A 23,396-nucleotide genomic window follows, 5' to 3' on the forward strand; every position below is an offset into this window, starting at 1 on the left:
CCTTCCTCTGTAGCCCCAGAATTCAACACAGTGTTTCAGAAGAGGCCTCATCGGTGCCCTATATAACTGGAGAATAACACATACTGTTAGAGCCCCCCCAACTGGTAATGTACACACCAGTATGCTATTGGCCTTTTGCAGCGCCCTTTCACAGTGACTGCCTTGAGTTAGCACATGAATGATTATAAAGCCCAGATTTTCATCTTATTCCCTACTCATTGGGGTTGCTTCTCCTAGCACATTTGTTTTTTGTCCCACTCAGCCACCAAAATGCATACATCCTTTACACATGATATACTACACTGCAGGTGTTACTTGTCTCTGTGCTCAGCAAATGAAACTACATCACACAAAAGACTGGCTTCTCCATTCTTTAATAGCACTTTCATGTTACCAGCAAAAAGGTTGGCTGCCTGTTCTGTCCCTAGAGTGACACCTGGCATTTCTCCCATATGAAAGAGTGAAAACCTATGTTACAAATTTTAGTGCTTTAAAAATTGCTGTGAATTCAGCAAAACAAAACAAAAAAGCCAGTGAATTCCAAAATACACTGTTAAGCCTTTAATGCGTATCTGAGATGGCAGACTGTGCCTCCAGTGCTCCTGTATCTTATATATGCTAACTCCAAGATCACTGCACTACTAAGCAAGAGGAGAGCGTAGAGATATCATAATTCTGGAATTAGCATGCATTGCCGAAACTCACACCTGCAGTTCTGTACATCACGAGTTACAGTCCCAGGAGTTTCAAGAGGTACTCATCTGATCCAAAAATGTTTCTTCGGACTAGACCTAGCAAAAACATTTGCCATAACTCACTAGTATTAGTCAATGGTTTCTTATCTGACAGTTTTCAATGTGTCACTTGTTAGCTAGGTGAATCTCTGTCCACGTCACCAAACTGTGTTCTGTCCCCCCAACCTTTAGTTTTCCCCAGCTGGCTGTGATGCATTTCAGCTTCGCAGAACTCCAAATAGAATGCATCTGCTGAGTTCATTTTCTTAGCCACAACAGTGATCTGGTCAGAATTAGATTAAGCTGGACTGGAACGACTTTCCTGTGTGCTTCTATTGTGTAACTCAATTGCTGGGCAATTCTTTTTAAACTCCACCAGCTCGCTACCCCCAAATTCTTTCTATATTTTTTTCTGTGATGGAGGTAAGATTGAAGGGTCAGTGGATATTAGGTTCTTAAATGTTCTTTGTGCAAGAAACATTGCTACAAACCTCCATCCTTCTGAAACCAGTCATTGTTCCAACGAAAGTCTACACAGTTTTGTCATTAGCCATTTGTAATCTACCAGTTTAAATTAGTGAAGACCAAAAGATTGAATGGATAACTAACTGCTAATTGAACTTACTTACACTGAGGTCTTGCAACCTTGGAATTAGGTATATTTGTTAAAGGGATGCATGGAACACAGTCCCCTGCATGGAGGATGTGGGGTGTATCTCCACAAAAATTTGATTATTTCCCCATTTGGTATTCAAGCTGCGGGTAAATGGATTTCAATCCAGTGGGCTTCAGTAAGGTCTAAAAGACCCTTAAAATAAATACTGCAGAAATGTTTAAATCAAAAGCTTTACATGTGTGGTGATTTGTTGCATTATGTACTACAACATATTTCCATTTTGCAAATACAGTAAGTGTGAGGAAAATGTTTCTGTAAACAAACTCTGCAGTTTTCTACAACATCTGTATCATTAAAAAACAGACTGAAATACAGAAAAGGTAGTCTGAAGTCACCATTGAAAGAAAAAAAAAACCTGTATAGACACATTGAAATGAAAAAAATACTGTGACATTCATGTTGGTTAGATAAATGGTGAAAGGAAATGTTTCCACAGAGAAGAGATGGATGTATTGTTACCTGGCCCTTTTCTTACCAAGCATGTATCCAGTAAGATCTTCCATAGTCCCTACATATTGGTTAGGATATTCATTAAATTCCATTGCTGGAGAAGTCACAGTAACTTGGATGTTTTCTTTCTCTCCTGGCCACTGTCGCAGGAAGGTTGCATATATCCATCTCTCCATGAATGGTTGCTGAACAAGTATAATTCTTTTTGCTGAAACAGACGTGTAAACTAGTTACTAAAGCTTAATGAATAATATTGACCTTGCATCAGTGCAGTCATATCTGTGATATCAAAATATACAAATTTGTTCTGAAACATCTATATTCCTAATGATTTTAAAAATAGCAGTTTCCTCAATATAAACCCTTTGCACTGCTTAATCTTTCACAGTACATCCTAAAAATGTTTAAGTAAATCTTGGCATCAGGGTTGTATAATTACACATCAGATAAACTATAAAGTTACTGCAGCATGGGTTTTGCCCATAGACTAAGAAACTTCAAATAAATCTTCAATGCATGTCAAGGCCCTGATATGAAAACAGCATTGGCATGCTTTCTGAGCCAGTTTAAAGCACAAACAGTTACATAGTGGATATATTTGTTCAGATTCATAGACAATACACTATCCCCTAAACCCAGTCTTCTAGCATTAAGGGTTGCTTTTGGTGGAAAGAAAACATGAACAGTGCCAAACTCATTAGACATCTTGTGTACACTGTGTTGGGCTAGTGCACTAGAAATGCCATTGCACAATTCAGAAACAGCTGTCAACCGAGATATGTAGTAGTGTATCTCTCTATATCAGTACCCCCAACATAGTACATGGTATGCTTGATTTTCGGGCTAGCTAGCACAAACACAAGTGCTATTCAGCTCAAAGCCACATTCACACAGATGTGCTACAGCTGTACATTTCATCAAAAGAAGCTGCTTTACTAAGAGTAATAAAGGCATAACATCAAAGAAAAGTGATACTTCCCTCCACAGATACAGTTGTAATTAATAGCAACCACAGCAATTTACACACAACTCACACACATCACAAGCATTCACTCACAGATATATAATTATATATATATATATATATATATATATATATATATATATATATATATATATATATATGTGTGTGTGTGTGTGTGTGTGTGTGTGTGTGTATATATATATATATATACATATATATATATATATATATATATATATATATATATATATACATATATATATATATATATATATATATATATACATATATATATATATATATATATATACACACACACACACACACACACACACACACACACACACACACACACACACATATATATACATACATATATGGGTTACTTTCTAGTTACTGAAGGACAACTTTTCAAATGGGGAAAAAAAGCCAGTACAGCACCAGCTGATCAAATGTACCGTCTTTTTTCTGTTCAAGATCACAGTACAGTGGAGATCAGGGATTGCCCTTTCCCCACTATAGTGCCATCTCTGAGTTGTTTTATATATATAATTAGCAGGGGGTATGGGGGATGCAGGTGAGCTTGCCCACCTGCACAAGCATTTTTATTTTTGTTTTCAATAGGCAGCTGTTTGACCAGTTGCCTTTTGATGTTTTAAATTTTCACTTTACTCATATGCATCCATACACATGCAGGCACACACACACACACACACACACACATATATATATATATATATATATATATATATATATATATATATATATATATATGGGTCTACTTGAAAAGATCGACCTACCACAATAATGAATCCCACTTCATCAAGACAACTTTGCCGAATCTTCACAATATCGAACTCTCCCAGAACAACAAAAACTAACTAAAAGTTATTTCCACAGCCATCAAGCCTAGTGTCTGAAGGGCCAGACGGGTTGGGATTGAGGTACTCACCATAATATTTCTGACTTGTGATCTTATTATCTGAACCCTGTTTGGTGGTAGAGAAGTGATGGCCAATTTCATATTGAGAAGTGCTCCTATACAATCTAATGTCTGAGCTGGTTGTACAATGTAAAATGTTGGTTGTACAAATGTAAAATAAAATAAATAATTGTAGTTGTGATTTGTTGTAGTTTATGGTTATCCCCAGAACAGCGCAAGTCTGGAGAATCTGATCTCTTGCTTGTACAAGCTGATGCCTGGCTGGAGTGGAAATGAGCCAGTCATCCAGACAGGGAAACACCTAGAATCCCTGCAGTTTGAGATGAGCTGCTACTGCATTTGTTGAACACCCTGGGGGCTGTGGTGAGTCTGAAGGGCAGTACTCTGAATTGGTAATGTCTGTCTCTCTGCCAGAAGCATAGGTACTTTCTGGAACGCCTACTCATTTTTATATGATAATAGGTGTCCTAAAGATATACAGAGCACATCCAGTTGTTCTTGCCCAGAAAGGGTAGAATGGACTGAACCATGACCATTCTGCATTTGGTTCGTTGAACTAATTTGCTTAGATTGGTGAGATCCAAAACTGGTCTGCAGTGCCTTGTCTTCTTTGGCACTAAAAAGAACCTTGAGTAAGTTCTGAATCGCGTTTGTTCTGGTGGGGCCTCTTGGATGACTCTTTTTTTCTAGCAGCTTTTGAATTTTAATTGCTGCTTGATCCCTCTGACTAGGTGGAAAGCCTGGGATTTTTTCTTATAGTTTGAAGTGAAAGAGAAAAGGGTATTATATAACCTCTGGAAATAATCCTCTGCACCCAGGTATCTTTTGCTAAGTCTAGCCAGGCTTTCTGGTGCAGGGATAAGCACCCCTAAACTGTCTCCAGAGATGGACAGTAGGGCCACCATTTAGGAGTGCTAGTAGGGTTAGTTAAAGAAAGATTCACTTGAACCCTGGTTTTGCAGGCCATTTCTGTCACAAGGGTTTCATCATCCATTAGAGTTTCCTCCTCTGCCCCTGGGGGACCTCCTCCATGTGTGTCTTGGAAAAGACCTTGAGACTTTTTGAACCACTTCTTCCAGCTACTCCACTGATTCTTGTGATAGGATCTTTGGGGAGCAGACAAAATGTACTCCCACGGCAGACAAGGTCTTCCTATCCTTCTCACAACTGGACAGTGTTTGCTTTACTTTAGGGCCAAACAGTGTTAATGAAAGAGGACTTAAATGGCTCCGCAAAATCGCACAAGTGCATCCAGGCATGTCTGCTCATGGAAATGCCTGAACCCACTGCTCTTGAGATTCCTTCCACTATGTTGGAAACTAACCTCCTAGAAGAATTAGATATAGACTGTAGGGTTGCCAACTGAGATGTTACAGAATCTTGAACCTCTTCCGAAATGGCTCCTGCGAGAGTATTTGACAACTCCTTAGTTAAATCCCTCTGAAGTCTACTAAAGTGTGGCAAATAGTTCAGTGACCTTAGAGCAATGGTCTCTGAAACAAAGACATGCTTCCCTAATCTGACTATCACCAGTGACTCTCTGTTAGCTGAATGGACTGTGAAACTCTCATCAGCAAGTTCTTTCTTCATGACCACTGCTATGACCATGGCATCAACTGGAATGCCTTTTCCCCAGAACTATCTGTCCTCAGGTGGTGATATTATTCTGTCTGGTCTACAAGGTATGGATTCTATGGAGTCAGGTTCCTTCCACACCTGCTGAGAGACCATATCAATGACCTCATCAGTGGGAAGAGTCACCCAGGAGGTAGAGGGTCCAGTACTGAAGGCCTCCAGGAGAACAGATTCCTCAGACATAGGGTTAGAGGGAGTCCAGCCACCTCTCTGTTTGAGAATTTCTAGGACATTTCAAAAAGAGATATCATCAGGAGGTGACCATGGAGACCGTTTGCTTAATCAAAATCTGTGTCTTCTGTGATGGACTCCTGTGGGGAGTCTACATGCTTCCCCTTACATGTCATCTTCCAGGGCACCTCCTCAGTGGGATGCTCTGGGGAGGTATCAGAACAGGAGAATTCCCTGAGGGCAAATTTGGGTTTTTGGTACTGGATGCCCCTGAGGAGAAAAGTGGAGAGGCTCTTGATGCTGGGACAAAATGGTAGCATATCTAGGATCTAAGGGGGAAGGCTACATCAGAACTGCAGAGGCAGAGAAAACTCTCTTTGCAGCCTCAAAGGCAGAGCTTGAAGGAGCAGAAGAGGATTTCTGATCCAAGAAGGCGAGCTTCTGAATCGTCACCCTCCCCACTCCAACGGCAATGCCCCCAAGGTGGAAGCCAGAGCCAAACTGTCCAGTGCCAAGGCTCCAAGGCACACAGATGGCTCTGAAAACTTTGGAGTCGAGTGCAGCTCCCCCAGACCCAACAGGTAGACTTCAGCTCTAACAGCTCTCTGAATCTGAGTGGACCAGAGCTCTCAGAGAAGATCTCGGATCTGAGGATACAGAAATCCTCAGCTCCGAGACTAGCAGATCCAGATGGCTAGGATCCTGGGACTCCAAATCAACAAACTGTGTCAGAGAAGGAATTTGCAAGGGGGGGTTGTGGAAGACCAGACAACTTAACCCAGAGCGGTAGGTACCAAAGGGAAACTAATCTGCCCCTCTGCAAGAGAATCTTCCTCACCACTCTCTCCACATCTTCTTTTTTGAGGCTTCTGGAAGAACAAGTTGAATGTACGGATGGAGACTTCAGTCATTGCAAAAAAGGGGATGGAAGCCTGCCAGTAACTGGATCTACAGATGAGGTGTACCTAGAGCATGAAAGTAAAGGCATCTCTACAAATTCTGTTGGTACTTGATCTGATTGTTTGGCATGTGTCTGATACAACTGTCAAGGCCGGATCTGGTAGAGTTGAAACTGTCTGCGCCGATAAGTCAGATTGCAACTGCACTCTCAATTTTTTGGGATCTGAGATTGAGACCAGGTCCTTTAGACGTCCCTTCCTGGAAAATTCAGAGGAAAAAGATCATGAAGATGAAGGTCTTGGTTTAGGTGATTCCAATATGGCTTCTCCAATGGAAGATAGCAAAAGACCTTTTGTTCTGTAAGAGCACAGTGATTGAAGCCATGGCACATAGAGCAATCCACTTGTAAAGGAAGAGGGCCTAGACAATAAACACAAAGCATGTGGGCATCAGAAACTGGCAATTTATGCCCAAACTTAGAACATTTTTTTAAAACCAGCAGGTTTGTCAGCCATAACAAACAGTAATACCAACAGCAACAACAACAAACGAAACAAATTATATTGAGAAAAGTTAAGAATGATAGACAAAGATATTTTTTGCTAGAAGAATAGAGGATAAGGGAATACTAACAATGGTATGAAAGGGCTATGACAAAGTCATATGGAGGGAAAGATACTGGTGATAGCATCTAAGAGGAACCAAGTACTACAGAAAAAGTAGAACTATAGTAAATACAAAGATGAGATATAAGAAATACTAAGTAACGATTTCAGAAAAAGAGAAATAGAAAGAAATTGAAAGAAAATTTACATTTCTAAATTGTACAGTTCAAGAAAGATGGTAGAACATGTCATGTAGCTTGCCACGGCAAAAGAGATCTGAGATAGATGGGGAGGTGCATTATGGGTAAGGGAGAAGCTTGAGTGATTTGGTTATTGCTAGCTTTAGCAACAGCCGATTCAGATCCGACAGTTTGGATCCAAATCTACTTGTTGAGGATAGACTGAAAATTGACAACATCAGATCAGGTATTCTTATAAGCCCAAATCTCACACTATAGAGCACCTTATTATATGTAGAAAGGGTGGCCCCAAATAGCATGATACAAAATGAAAGCAAAATTAATGAAACATATGAGGAGCAATTCACGATCAATACAAAAATCCAATAACAACTCTTCAGAACCCAGAGAAATAAAGATGTATGCAGAAACAGTAAAATCATCCCCTATTGGTGATTTCTAATGGATATGTGTGCACATGTGTGTTTTATTACAGGTATGTTCCTTAGACCCTTAACAGTAGTCAGAATTAAAGCTTCTGAAATACAACAGTATAACTCTAGCTGCCCGGTATGTCCTGATAATAAACATATCAACAGAATAAATATCGACTTCAAAAACATTGAACTATAAAGCAGAAAGCACAGAAGCAGATATGGAGTTTTGCTTGTAAAATGCATTCTCTTATCAAGTGCTCTCTTTCAGTTTTGTTATATTGATGCTATATTATATGGCACCTTATTAGACAAATACAGGTCTCAATTTCAGTTCAAAGTAATCTGCTTTAAGATATTTTCACAATTTAATGTATTGCATGCCTGTCCATCTTGTCTACCTTTGTAAGTCTGTTTGTATGGTATTAAATGATAAATGTTCTGCAAATCAGCCAAGAAAAGCAGGTGCCTGGCAGTCTGAGGCAGAGTAGTGGGTTATTTAAAGCATATTGGCTGTAAGTAAAGGTGACACTTAGCACAACACATAACGAGCATGCAGTCAGTGTGACAAAAGGGAAATACTGCCAGTCCAACTATCTGGAATTTTGTAAATAATCATATGTCATTTGTGAATATTAATATGATTCATATGCTTGTCTTACAAATGTAAGAGAACTATATGTTATGTGTGTATTAAACTATTGGTGCAGAACTGTATGTTATGTACTGAGCTTCAAGAATGTAACCACAGTGTACCCTATTGGAAAAGAACAGAACTGTATATAAGCTATATAACGGTGCAACATGTATGTTTTAATAATTGAAGCTGGTACATACAGAGTTAATTTGCAAAATGTCAAGAAAATAAGTTGAAATTAAAAGTGTTTTACGATAAGCTATAAAAGTTAATGCAGTAAGGAGACAGGATGTCTAGAACTAGAAGTTTTGTTTTATTGTCTTGAAACAGAAATAATAGATTTAAAATGTAAAGTATTTTTATTGCTCTGTGACTTCCTAGCAGCTGCACATATGAGAGATAATTATTTTTTAACACAGAGATGTTAGTATCTGTTCAGCCTAGGAACTGAAGGCAGGTGACAAAGAGTGATGTCATCCAAGCTAACCCAGCAGTAATGCTGATTATTAATTTAAGAACTCTCTCAGAGAGAAAGTCTATGCATTTTGTATCTTGTCTTGGGTCTAGAAACATCCATTCAGCACTTCTCATCTGCATTTGCCTTGCTCTGTAAGTAAGTTATTTAGGGCATAGTACCTTTTAGATATAGACAGGAATATACTAAAGATCAGTTTAAATGTTTTTTGTATTCATTTGAGACTATCCTGCAATGTGGTTTTAAAATATTTCCTGTGATTCTGAACTCTGTAGTTACTGTGTTTGAGTATTGCCTTGTTCTTTTATTTATTATTAAATATATTTAAACATTTTAATTGTGGCTGGTTTGTTTAGAGATATTTAAGCTCTTAGAATACTTGCATATGTATTTGATGACACTGTACTGGGGTTTGTTTAGAGATATTTAAGCTCTTAGAATACTTGCATATGTATTTGATGACACTGTACTGGGGTTTGTTTAGAGATATTTAAGCTCTTAGAATACTTGCATATGTATTTGGTAATACTGCACAGACCACTCCTAAATAGCTTTGAAAGTCTTGGTCATACTTACCATTTGGATTAATAGCAACATTACACAGTAGACTTGGACACCCTTTGGTAAGGGCCTTATAGTAGCTGATATGTAAGGGTGGCTGGTGGCAGCTGGTACTACCTTATAGTGTGGGCAGAAGGGGGCATAGCTACTAAATCTGTGCCAGCCTATCCCAGGCATGTGTGTGTCTGTGTGTTTGTATATCAGTCAAATCTCAAAGTGTGTGTATGTCAGCTACTTGGGCAGGGACACGAAGCACTGGTTGGACAGAGAGGGTGCTGGAGGTTTTGGCTTGGCCACTCAGCTGAGATCTTGACCTGACAGCTGTGCCAGTGGAGAATCTTACTGGGGATTTGGATTCTTGTATAAAGCATTCAAAATCTGCCCATATGGCTTAATACATTTGCAAAACTGTGTCCAGAGAGCAAACATTATTTATTTATTTATCCATCTTTTGTAATTGAAAAGAATATATATATTTCTAATTGAAATGCAGAATTCTACTGCTGTAGTGTGAAAGTAAACATTTTATTTGAAATAAAACATGTTGCTTTGTCATGAAGGTTTGGAAATCACTGTGATTCAGAGTAACTGCCATCTAAGAGAACACAGAAGCATGGTGATATAGACTTATTCTACTGCGATTCAGAGTAACTACCATCTAAGAGAACACAGGAGCATGGTGATATAGACTTATTCTACTGCGATTCAGAGTAACTACCATCTAAGAGAACACTGGAACATGGTGATATAGACTTACTTTATTGCTATTCAGAGTAACTACCATCTAAGGGAACTCAGGAGCATGGTGATACAGACTTATTCTACTGTGATTCAGAGTACACACCATCTAAGAGAACACAGGAGCATGTTAATATAGACTTACCTTTTACTTTCAGAAGAAGTAACTTTATATGCTCTAAGCACTGGAGATCATCAGCTTGTCATGCTGGAGGGTCTTCAGTGTTCCGGTGATTCTGAGCTATGTCAGCTGAGGTCATGCTCCTGATATGGTCTCGTAGGTTCATAGGAGGTTACTAGGCTATTGGCACTAAGGTATTTATAAGCCTAGCCATGTTTATACCCTTGTTCCCTTATTGATCAAGTTATTGATCAAGTTGTATGGTCTATATTTGCAGCTCGAATCTATGATTAGCACAGGCTGCCCTTATCCAAGTGGGACACAGGTGACACCCCCAAGGTAAATTTATGGTTTCCCATCCAGTTACGCTTAAATAGGGTCATTGAGGAGCTCTGTTTTCCGTGAATTGGGAATTTGTTCCGAAGAAGTGGCAATCTCTGTGTGACATATCTGTTTCTCCAGCATGTCCTGTTAATGTCACAGGCTAGGTTAAGATCCCTAGAGCGACTGAATCTTGTCCCATTTGACTTGCGGATGTGCAGCATTTCCATTTGGGCAGGGTCCAAGACTGCTGTGTAGGCTAGGCACAAGTTGCCTCTCAGTAGTCTATAAGTTACAGAGTACAGTGACAGGGCTTTCAGTCTTCCCATTTAGGCCATGTGTTGAAGGCCCTAAATTTTCTTGGTGAGTAACCTTTGAGGTCTCTCCAGCTGCTGTAGGTGTCTGGTGAGGTACATACAGTAGGGAGCATTGTACTCTGTTAGTGGTCTGATGAGGCATGAGTACACAGGAGCTATAACATCCTTAGCTCTGGATGTGCTGCCCTTATTTATGAGATGTGCAACATAGAAGGCCTTCCTTACCACTGTGGACACATGGTGATCGAAGTTAAGGTTGCTATCAACCTGTGTTCCCAGATCTCTCATCATAGGGTTTGAGCTAAGGGCTGTACCGTCAATACTATAATTTGTATAGACTTCCCCTTTGCTGAAAGTGTTGCTAAAGCATTTTTTGCATATAGTTTAAGTCTGTGGCTTTGGCACCAATCATTTATCTGTGTAAGCCCTTTTTGTAGAATGTCAACATCGTTAGGGGACTCAATGATTGCACCCAGTTTGTAGTCATTGGCGAACTAGGTAAGCCACAGGCCATCTATTTTCACCTGGAATTCTGAGGAATAGATTCCAAACAGTAGGGGGGCCCAGTACAGATCCTTGAGGTACACCACTGGTAAATGGTCTGCTGCTAGAGGCAGAATCCCAACTTTGACTGTATGCATTCTCTCGATGAGCCAGCTGGCTATCCATTTAGTGAAATATGGGTTAATTCCCAGCTGGGTGAGTTTCTCAATGATGCCTGAGTGGGGGATTGTGGCAAAAGTCTTGGCTAAGTCAAGATAGGCTGTATGTACTGTTTTGCCTTCATCCAGGACTTTGGCAACATTCTCAAAGAAGTCCACTCGGTTAAATAAGCATGATCTACCTTTAACAAAGCCAAATTGAGTCAGATCAAGAGTGTGAAGGTCACGTATGTCTTTGTTGATAAGATCCATGATGATTCACTTCATTGCCTTGCAGACGAGACTGGCTAGGATTATGGGTCTATAGTTCCCCAGGGTCGGTTGATGGACCCACTATGTGCAAGGGAATTACTATTACTGTTTTCCACTCTACTGGTACAAAGTCAGTAATTAGACTGTGGTTGAAGAGAGTGCAAAGTGATTCCACTAGGTCTAGTTTTAGGCCATTTAATAGGTAGCCTGGGATGATATCCAGTCCCAAAGAGGCTAGTGTGTTTGGCCATGGACGGTGTAGTTATGACCTGGCCTTTGGAGATATTAGGTAGAGGACTAGTGACAAGTATGCTTTGGGGTATGCCCAGTGAGGACAGGGCCCAAATTTTGCACCAAATCTATCTGCTAGCAGGTTGACAATGTCCTCAGGGTCAGTATGAGTGGTACCATCCACTACTAGGTCAGCACAAAGCTGGGCCTTCCCTTTTAGATTTCTGATGTAGCTAAAGAATGCTTTGTGATTATCCTTAGCTAGGGATGCTAGTTTAGCTCTGTAATTGGCTTTAGAGGACTTTACAAGATATCTAATTTGCTTGTTCAAACTGTGGAGGGTGTCCCTCTTTTGCTGAGTCAGTTCTCTCATTATTAGACATTAGCTTCTTCCTCTTGTTGTATAACCTATTTATGCTTGATGTCCACCAGGGTGGCTTGTTTTTTGTGAGGAACTTGTTTTGATCCATTCAGGTACAGCCGAGTCTATACATTTGTACAGGTGTTTATATAGGGCATTTGTGTACATATCTGTATAGGAGTCATTGTTGACAGTGGTAGCAGGGGTTTTGAAACTACTTATACCATTGCTTAGGTGGCTATAGTTTTCTTTGGAGTAACTTGTCATCCTTTTTGCTCTGGGGGGGGGGGGGTCAGGTATGATCATTATTTTGAATGAGACTGATTTATGATCAGCCCTTACCAGGGAAGACAACACACAGAGGGTAGTACAGTGACTTCCCTATGTTGGTGAGTAATAAGTCCAGGACATTTGAGACCCTTGTGGGGGTGCAGACTATCTCTTCCAGACCATTTGCATTAACAAAGCCCAGGAACCTTAGGGCGAGCATGTTTGTGCTTATATATGACTCCCAGTTGATGGAAGGATAGTTGAAATAACCCATGTGTTTGGGTGTATAATTAGTGACTCAGGTAGGCCCAGGTAAGCAGAGTGGCTCTCATGGTTCATGGTGGGGGGCCTACAGCTAACAGTTATATGGAAGGGGGGTTTACCTACAGTTAGTTGGACTTGGAGTAGCTCTAGGGAGTCATACTGTTTGACCAGTCTTGAGGTGTATTCATCTTTAATGAAGATAGAGACACCTTTGCCTTTGGTCCTTCACACTTGTTTTGAGGTCTGAACGTGTGGAAGGCATTGTAGCCTTGCATGGCTGGGGTGCTCTCTGTGGCCTTGAACCATGTCTCTGCGACTGCACAGACATCGGCATCTTCCAAGTTAAGGGTGCTTCCAGTGAGTGCAGCTTCTGATTTAGACTCCTAGCATTAAGCAACATAACCTTGAGTTTGTCTCTATTGGATTTTTGTACGTCGGAAATTTTATGACATTGCCTAAAAAGGCACTATGGAGGAGCCAAGTACCTTTGCCAGTAACTGAAAAACAAGAGGTGACAGGTGAAGACCATCTCTGACAAAGCAGTGTAGTCTGTTGACCATATCTTCACAGGCTGACAGATACTTCATCCTCCTGGAATGACACCAAAAGCTAAGCCAATTGTTGAAGTCAATTTTTTTTTATATTGAGGCATCATCCTGGCTGAAGGTAGAATGCTGCTTAGATCTAGGGACACACCTGCCTGGGACACATAATCTGAGAGCTCAGTCATGTCTCTCTTCATATAGTCCAATGAGGTATGTCTCAAGTTATTCACTCCAACATGGACTATGGCAAAGTCATAACAGTACTTCTTGTTGAGAGACTTGAGTGAGTGCATGATCTGATGGATCCTGCCACTTGATAGGCAGCTAACCGTGACCTTCTTCTTGTCCAGCCTGGTGAGGGGGACATCTGTGTTTCTCACTATGAATTTACTTATGATGAAGACATTTGGTTTTGATGTATTTTGCTTTAGGGGCTTATTGGCTGAGACAATGTGTGGATTATTATGTGTACTGGATTCTGCTGGGTCTGCAGTGTGTGCATTAGGTTTAGAGTTCTCTGATCTTTAGGTAGGCTTCTAGCAAGTACTTCTGTGTACATGGGTTTATGTGTTGTGAGCTTTTTATGTGCAACAGGTGAAATGTGTATGCTAACAACCTGTTTGATATCTGGTTTGTTGTTATGTATGTGAGAGAATTGATTCTAAATTCATAGTATAGATACATCTCTTACATGTTGTATTAATTTGTTTTAGGAGTAACTGGTTGTCAGTATACATGAGGCAATTGCTACATTACCTCAGGATGCCCATGTCAAACAGGCAGGCTGACTGTCCATCCATTATAACAGGTATATACTGTAGTTACTAGTGGGGAGTGGGCTAGATGGACCAGGTTTTGCTGTAAGACTAACAAAAAACAGCTATTCTATGTAGGGCTAAGGATAGAAAACTGTGTCAATGTTTCACAATGCTCACAGGGTAGCAGTGCAATCTCTGAGCAGCTTCAGTAAACTGAGCACAAACCCACGCAAACACGATACTTAAATACAAGTGAAATAAAATTATTTTAAACAAAGTAAACAAAGGGAATGCCCAAGACTAAGTCTTATTCCAGCAATTCCCAACTCAGATGGGTCCTTGGCTGCACACTTCTGTCACAACAGTGTGTGTGTGTGGGGGGGGCTTCTTTTTATAAGATAGCTGGTTTTAGTGTTCAAATGATACCAAACAGTCTAGGTTCAGCAAGCCTGAATCTAGCCTATACTATGCAATGCAGAAGTACTACAAATTCAAAGTGCATACAATTGCAGTCACAACAGCAAAAAATAAATAAATAAAAATGTTTAAATAAAGCAGAAATTCTGTAGATACTCTCACAAGAGTGTAAACCATAAACCTTCCTATTGTGAAATAACTAATCTGGAACCCAAGTGCCTAAACCAGAACAAAGACACTTAGAACAACAGGCACAATAAGTCTTAAACCAGCAATTCCCAGCTCAGACGGGAAAGACTAAACTCTCCTCCCACAACAGTGTAGACTACAAACTTTTTTAATGTAAAATAATTGTCCTGAAACACAAGCCCTTAAACCAGAACTAAGACACTTTTAGAATAATAGATGCAATAAGCCTTCAACCAGTAGTTCCCAACTTAGAAGGCTGTCAGCTACCTCTCCTGTCACAAGAGAGTTCTTGAGTGGATCGAGTAAACACCAGCCAGAAAAAATGATATCTCAAAATAAAACTAAAAGGACCATGCCCAAGCCAGAGTTACTGGGACCCAGTGTTGCAGCCAGGCTTGAGGTCGGTGTCTTCTGCAAACCAACTGGTAGCTGGGACCCCAACGTAACCCAGAGGGGAAAACTGAGAATTTTATGGTTTCATCACCTACAAAGAGAAGGGTGGGATTAGGTGCAGTGTCAGCTCTGTAATCGATAAGAGCAGTACAAATTCAAACAATGTACACCCTGATAATGGAAACTGGCTTTAGAGATGTGAATGTCACCTCACTGCTGGGGAATGAGCTTACGCTGCTGTAACAGATAGAAAAGCACCAGCCTGGTGTAACTGGGCTCAGACATATTTACATCACAGGCCTGGAACCAAATTTCTCAGCTGGGATGGTCTTATTCCTGTTCTGTAGATGCTCATTTTGAAAGACTCCAGGTAGGTGTGGAGATGCTCAGATGTTCCCAGATGAGGGCCAAGCAGTTAAATATTTTCTACTGGATAAGCAGGTTGCTTTAATATGGCTGAAAGTCATGGAAATGGAAACATGGACAGTTTATTCTTATGTACAAAGTCCCTCCTTCTTAGACAGCATGGGGGAGATGTTCAAGGATGACACCTGTAGATGTTGTAGCCTTATTAGGAGACTTTACAACTTGCATATGTAATGTTAGAGCTTCCAGGTGGAGCACATTGTAAGATACAGCCTCCCAGATGTGAACATGCATGATTAGTTGTTACTGAACTTTTGTACAGATCATGTATTGTCCATAACAAATATCATGCTTAAACACAATGAGGATCATTAAGTATACTTGGTAAAAAGCTGAAGATTGACCTTGTCAGTGTTAACAGACCTGAAGCCATCCATATGTTTTAAACACTCTGGTAAAAAATATGCAAAGCTGTGAAAGGATCATCAGTGTTGGTGATTTAGATTAATTGTACTGGGCACTGGCAAGTCACAAGTTGGAGAACCAAACAGGGTGTTTTGAGAACATCTGCTGGAGGCCTCTGTGTGAGATGTATTTGACTCTACCTTTGAAAAGACTTCAACGTTGATTCTAGGAACAGGGACTAGAAATTGACCATGTTCAAGACCTTAGTTGTTGAGATGAGCAGTGATCAGACAGAAGTTTATGCCTGTCATGTTGGTAATCCTAGGATTTATTAATGGATAAAAGTAGTAACTGAAGCAGTTAAGATAAAGATAGCCTTTTTTGGGAAATGTTTGCAGAGGGCACTCCTGATTCAATTGCAGAGTTATTTTCATCAAACCCTTTTTCCCATTTTTATAGGAGGACGGGGTGTCACAACTGTGATGAAAGGAGGTACTGCCAGCACAGCGAGCTTATATTTTGTAAATAATTATATGTAATTTGTGAATAGCAAACTGATTCATGCAAGACACTGGTGTTACAAATGTATTAGAACTGTATGTCATGTGTATATCAAGCTGATATGTACAGACGTTTGTGTTGAAAAGGAATTTGTAAAGTGCTATTGTTTGAAATGTACGCACAGCATGCCTTACTAGAGAGAACAGAAATGTACATGCAGTATTGTAACTGTTTAAGTGTATATGTTTTAACAAAGGAAACTGGAGGGTTAACCTCATTCCAACAAACGTTAGAAAAATACCTGAAATTAAATCACTTTATAGGCTAGGACATTAAAGATGCTATCTCACAGGTTTCAATGCAGCCAGAGACACAAAGTCTGTACTAGGAAGCTTTCTGTTTTGTCTTTGGGGTGATCCAATCACTACTCTGGAAGCACAGTAGGTATGCAATTGTTTTATGACTTCCAGCACCTGCCAAAGATCCGAGCAAAAGCCTTTGTGTGCGTATTTTTACAGATAGGTGCTAAGTCCTGCCAGCTTCCAGTAATGGGGGTTTTGCATGGAAACTAGAAGTCAGTTGACAAGAAGTGATGTCATTCTGCAATCTACCGCAGCAGTAATACTTTAGATATTATTTTTGATAAGTCTCTTAGTGAGAGACATAACATTCTGTTTTCTGTCGTGGGCCTGACAACAAGAAGAACCACACACCGCATCATCTGCCTTGCTCTATTACATAAGTTATTAGGGTATAGTAACTCTCCTAGATAAAGTCAGGAATATAGTGAAGCTTAGTTTAGATATTGTTTTTCTTTATTTGTCTGAGTCTGTCCTGCAATGTTATTTTAAATATTTCCTGTGGTTTTGAACTCTGATGTCACTGTAAATATATACTCAGTATTTTCTTGTTCTTTTATTATTTATTATTAAATATATTTAAACCTTTCATTGTGGCTGATCTTTGTAGAGATATTTAAGTTCTGAGAGTACTTACATATTTATTTGGTGACACTGTGTGGGCCACTCCTAATAGCCTTGCTCTTGGTCAAACTACCATTTGCATTAATACCAATTTCACTCAGTATATTGGGTACCCTAGGAAGAACCTTAAGGTAGCTGGCAAGGGGATCTGGTGGCAGTGTTAACTACTTTATAGTCTGGGCAAAAGGGGGCATAGCTAGTAAACCTGTGCTAGCCTTTCCCAGGTGTGTGTCTGTGTGTGTGTGTGTGTGTCTGTGTGTGTGTGTGTGTGTGTGTGTGTGTGTGTGTGTGTGTGTGTGTGTATAATTCAAATCTCAAAACGTGTGTGTGTCAGCTACTTGGGCAGGGACATGGAGCACTGGTTGGACAGACAGAGTGTTGGGGGACTTGGCTTAGAACCCTGGCTAAGGGCTCAACTCTATAGCTGTGCCAGTGGGGCATCTTACTGGGGATCTGAAGAAAGAGAGAGGAACCAGCCCCAGACTGACTGTAGTCTCTGTGTGCTCTTAAGGGAAATTGCACTTGATATAGAGAGCTGCATCTGGAAATACTGTGTGTACCTGTTATCCTTCCAGTGAACACCCCCCACAGGTGCCAGTGGTGAGGATTGAGGATCCTTGATTGCTGGTCCAGTGGTGGGTCGTCACAACAATAACATTGGTTAATGTGACCAAACCATTACAGCCAATGTTTGCATGCCACAGAGTACCTGTAGGAAAAGAAAACAACAATGGTAATGGTTGTCAAAAGAAAAGGCTGTGCTAAGTAGAGATGAGGAACTGATACCCACTGCTAGAAATTTTCAAGATAAGATTAGAACAAAAAGGCTGACATATCTTCAGATCAAGAAGCAGAACAGGTAATCTTTCATGGGTTGGGGTCCACCATTATAGCTGCAATCAATACAGTAGACCGAGGTATATTTATGGTAAAGCTGCTAGAGTGTATAAAATCTGGATACAGAGTAAAAAGTACTGGAGAGAGTTGGAGGAACATGGCTAACATCCTTCAGTGCTGTTGTGAGGAAGATAAGGCCAGTACCTCTGCAAAGGTAAACTAGTGCACTAATGAAATTTTTTATCCAGTCAATAGCTGTTCCATGGATATGGAGAAGGCTAATGGCTGTCTACATAGGCACATGCTGTGGGAGGTCTGTCGGGTTACTGGTGCTCTGGCCATGTGCTCACTAGTACCTATACAGAAACAGCAGTAGTTATGTGTACATTTTTGGCATTAAGTCTCATTCATTTAAGGTGAGTATATTGCTCTGCAAAGGGTGTGTCTGTCCATGAGTTTCACAGACATGATATTAAGTCACGGCTGAGGTTGGGAGTGTGCATTGTGTGAGTACCCAGAGTTGGCATCCCTGTTGTCTTTCAGGTCTCATCCAGCTGTGACCTGTGACATCTACTCAAGTGATTCTCTGCTGAGTGTGATGTGGCCAGAATGCAGAAATACCTCACAAAGAGGATTACCGGCCTCAAACAGGTGCCCTACACAGACCGTCTCAAAAAACTCCAGCTTTACTCCGTCGCATATCGCCTACTCAGAGGTGATCTCTGCCTAACATACAAAGCTTTGTCAAACCCAGAGCTGTTGGACATGCTCCACTTAAAGAAATCCCAATCCCTCCGAGCTACATGCTCTAGGGACCTAAACCTTGTCACCACAATAAACAGAACATGCCGGAGGGATAGATTCCTGTCCCAGAGACTTCCCATACTCTGGAATAAACTACCTATCTATATCAAACAAAGCTCCTCATTATCACTCTTCAAGAAAAATCTTGATGATTGGATGGGAAATAGGAAATTCACCCTGGGGATCCCCTCTGTGGCTCTGCTCGACAGTGGCACAAGAAAATAATTTTCTTGGGTGGCAAAAGCCAGGTTACCTTTTTGGCTAGGCTTGTATAGGCCCCAGGGCCAATAGCCTAGTACCTACCTATGAACCTGTGAACCTATAACATCCATATCTGAGACCATGGTGCTTTCCTGGAAAACAGAAGATTGCTATCTTCAGATGGAGTGGAAGGAGATGTCCTCAGCAGAGGAGTGTAAATATATTAAGATCTACTTAACAAGTGTTAGCAGGGAAAACACTGAGTCTAACAGGTTTATGGGAGTAGTGATTGCAGTTTTAAGGCTGTTGAACTGATCTGTAGTGGTGAAAAGGGAGATGAGTTTTCAAAGTTTTCAGCTTACTGATCACTGCATCCCAAACCACAACTAGAAGAGTGATTGGAAAAAATGTCTCTGTGTGTATGAGCAGTGGTAATGAGGTTTCTCAGCAGGGTTGCTTGCCTTAATGTTTATGACAGGAAAAGGAGATTTATGATCTGAAAGGGCTGTGAAGTAGAGTCATTGCCACTGGGCCTTTAAATTGAGATTAGCTAAATGAAATGGTTCAAGCATCTTATTAAGACATATGAGTGATTTCTCCAATTTGGATTTGTTCTGGGTAGGGCACCACTTGCAGGGGGCCCAGGACATGGCCCAGGACATCTTGAAAGGATTCTATCTCTTGGCTGGCATGGGAATGCATAAGGATCTGGAATCTGTAACTGGAAAAGGAAAATCTGGTCTATCCTGCTTAATTTCTTGCCACTATGTGCATTACCAGAAGCAGCAGAAAGTAAATGAGTTATGTGCTTGAGTGGTTATGTACTGCATTATTTTATTAGTGAGCAGAAGCTTCTTGTAAAGCAGAGATACCCAATCTCTTCCTCCTCTTTGTCTTGTTTCTTGTGAATATGCTGATGTCCTCTCCCAGCACTAATCACTATGCAGTGTTACATAGTTGTTTATAGCCGCTGCACCAGAGATGTGGAAGCAGGTGTCTAATATAGCACCACCATCTGTACTTTTGAAATCCTTAATACAGACAAAATCTCAGAAACATTTCTGACTAATGCATGATTCAGAAACACACTTGTAAATCTGTTGCCTGGTGTGTACCATACTGGAATGACTAGTGCACAGAATCACACCACTCATTTACTTCAACAGTACAGTGAGTAACACAGCTTGTAATAACTTACTGCAGGGGGATGAGGATACATGATGCCTAATACAGGAGAAAGCACAATGCACTGTATGTTTTACTTATACATAAGAGTGACAAAGTGCTCAGGGTTTGTAAAATGGAAGGCAATAAGGCACAAAGCATAACAACACTGTATGCCCTGCAGGATTAGCTCAGGAGCTACAGCATTGTTTAAAGGGTTTATAGCACAGCAGTATTATATACCCTCATTTACAATAATGCACTACAGACCTAAGAGATGGGTCAATATGATTTGCATGCAAAGCAATGCAGTACAATGTGACCCTTGTATAAACAGCCCACAGATGTATGTACAAAAAATGGTGGCATGCAATATGGCTTGTAGGATCTAAGCTAGTGCACAGCATTGAAGAGCTCAATTTGGAAAGTTTTGGAACCGTGTTATGCTCATTAACCATTGGTAAGTACATGTTCTCATCTGGATCTCACTGGGTCTTTGTACTCTGTGACTGATACCACAAATTTATGGAAAATGACCACTCTGTGGTCCTGCTAGACTCTACAGCCTACCTTTGTATGTCAACACATTTACATAGGTGCTCTGCTACAACAGCAGTTTACAGGTGACATAGCAGCATTGTCTAGTATGTGTGCCATATGCATATACATTTGCCTTTGCATCTGTATGTGATGGGGACTGACTGGTATAGCTCCTTATCAGTGTAACACTGATTGCATCAGCAGCTGTGTATGTATAGTACAGTGTTTCTCTTTTGCTAGTGTACATCTGTAAGTGCAATACATCATAGTTTCAACAATCAGCTTTGATGCATAACTGTCTCTGAATTTCAGAAATGCTGTTATTCATGTTGTATAGCACATTTGCTTTGCTTATGTACTGTGGACAAACTGTTTGCTTAGTGCACAGTAAGACCACTTCCGCAACAGTATTATACAGTGCTCTGTTATTTGAGAGTTGGTCTTTTCCATGTATTTTTCTGCACACTGGCCCTATCCAGTGCAAACTATGCCTTTGAATTCCACCAATTGTTCATATTGTTCAAAGCATGTGAGAACACTGCGTGTGTGTGTGTGTGTGTGGGGGGGGGGTATGCACATGTGTGTGCATTTGTGTGTGTTCATGCATTTTGGTAAAAACATCTCTGCATTCCCACTAGCAAATGCACTATCTCTCATATAGTTAATATGTGTCCTGCTGTTAATACACACCACTTGTACTGTGTCAACTGATTAACATTTAAAATAAAAAAATACATCTGAATACTGTCTACTGACTAAATAAACCATACATTGGGACAGTTAGCTGAGGTGGCAGCCTCTGGCTGGGATGTCAGTTTTATGATACAGCAGTTGTAAGAACTGTGAGACTATATCCAGAACACAAGAAATATTTCATCTAAGTATCAGGCCAATGCCTTCTGCCTCAGAAATACTTCTTTGTGTGTATCTACATATTAGTACTAAATCTACACTGCAGGGCAAGCTATGAGGCACATAAAAGCCCAAGAAGAGGCTCCTAGGGAAAGCTTTTGTAAATGAATGAGATAATCATAATCCCTGTAAAGCAAATACTGTCATTGGTGAAGCTTTCTTATCATGGAGTTCATTAAATAATCTGAACATTGTGCCAGTATACGATGTTATTAAGATGAGAAACAGGCACATTTTCTACTAAAAAACAAAACTGTTGTAAGTATAGGCAGCTACACCTGTGATCAGATTACAAAGCTGAGTAGGTAAGACGTCATGCTGAGAATTGGAGAGTGTACACTTACAGAGTAAAACAATGTGCTGTGCATACTGCATGGTACTGTACCTGGAATGTTGTGCTCCATCAGAAACTGGTAAGAAAAACGTATATTTTCACCCGTATTTGTTGCACTCTTCTCCAACAAAATGTGATCCTTGGGCACTCCTAATTTAATTGCAATTTCAGCAAATATTTCTGCTTCAGGGCGGTACCATACTCCTATAAAAATAAGCATATGTGTTAAAAACGTAGGTCTGTAAACAATATTACTTTGTTAACCATCTGCATTCTGTGCAATAAATTTATATGACACCTTATTATACAACTTAGTAATAAAATTGTGTTTGGTATAATTGGATTCATCATAATTCACCCAAGATGCACTTGCAAGTGAAGGAAGTAAAAAATGAACCATTGAAAAATATTCATACAATTTATATACTGTCCATAGAAATTCTATATTCTCTGATCAAGTTTGAATTTCTATTTGCTGGGGGAGAAGATATTTTCAAAATGCATTAACAATAAACCCTCAAAAAATTCCATGGTAATCCATGATGATTTTCTACAAAATCTTTCCTAAATACATCTTGTGCAAAGTTTTCTCTATATTGAATATTAACTAGTTTAAGAAAATAAGTAGCAAATATATATTTGGGAATTTCTAGCAAAGATAACCAACCAAAATTAGATATGGCACCAACAATGTCCCAAATAATTCTTGGTTTTCCTCACCTCCACAAAAATGTAATTATTTCATGTTTTATTTCATTATACCATTTAGCAGTACGAGGTGAAATTATACTTTGCAATGGAAATAGTAATGTTGGTAATATTATCATTTTAATTATATTAACCCTACCCATCACATAAAAAGACTTATGATTTAAATTAACTGTTCTGTTACAGAAAATATCATAAGTTACAGAAGAAACAGTCTTATTATTTCTACTATAGATAAGCCTAAAAATGTAAAAGCATTTGTACTGGAAATGTTTATCCTTTCACTATATTGAAATGTTACTGTGGTGGTGGTGCTGCGGTAGCGTTGTCACCTCACAGTAAGACGTTGTCCTGTTCGATTTTCAGCTAGAGCACCTTCTGTGTGGAGACATGCGTGAATGGGCGTACCTTCGTTGAAGGTTGTGTGTCAGGGCCAGC

At 40.0% G+C, this 23,396-nt stretch overlaps 1 protein-coding gene across 1 annotated transcript in view; it reads right to left on the bottom strand.

Moving 5' to 3' along the window:
• LOC122817384 (uncharacterized protein SCO4629-like) overlaps positions 1-23,396 on the bottom strand; it is a 154,775-nt gene that overhangs the window by 4,914 nt on the left and 126,465 nt on the right. Inside the window, exons 4-5 of the mRNA XM_044090575.1 lie at positions 22,302-22,454; positions 1,886-2,068 (exon numbers count right to left, since the gene is read on the bottom strand). Of these exons, the coding sequence (XP_043946510.1) occupies positions 1,886-2,068; positions 22,302-22,454 (336 nt within the window). The remainder of the gene's footprint in view (positions 1-1,885; positions 2,069-22,301; positions 22,455-23,396) is intronic.

This window comes from Protopterus annectens, chromosome 12.part0, assembly GCF_019279795.1.
Source record: "Protopterus annectens isolate FY-2018-M chromosome 12.part0, PAN1.0, whole genome shotgun sequence".
NCBI lineage: Eukaryota > Metazoa > Chordata > Ceratodontiformes > Protopteridae > Protopterus > Protopterus annectens.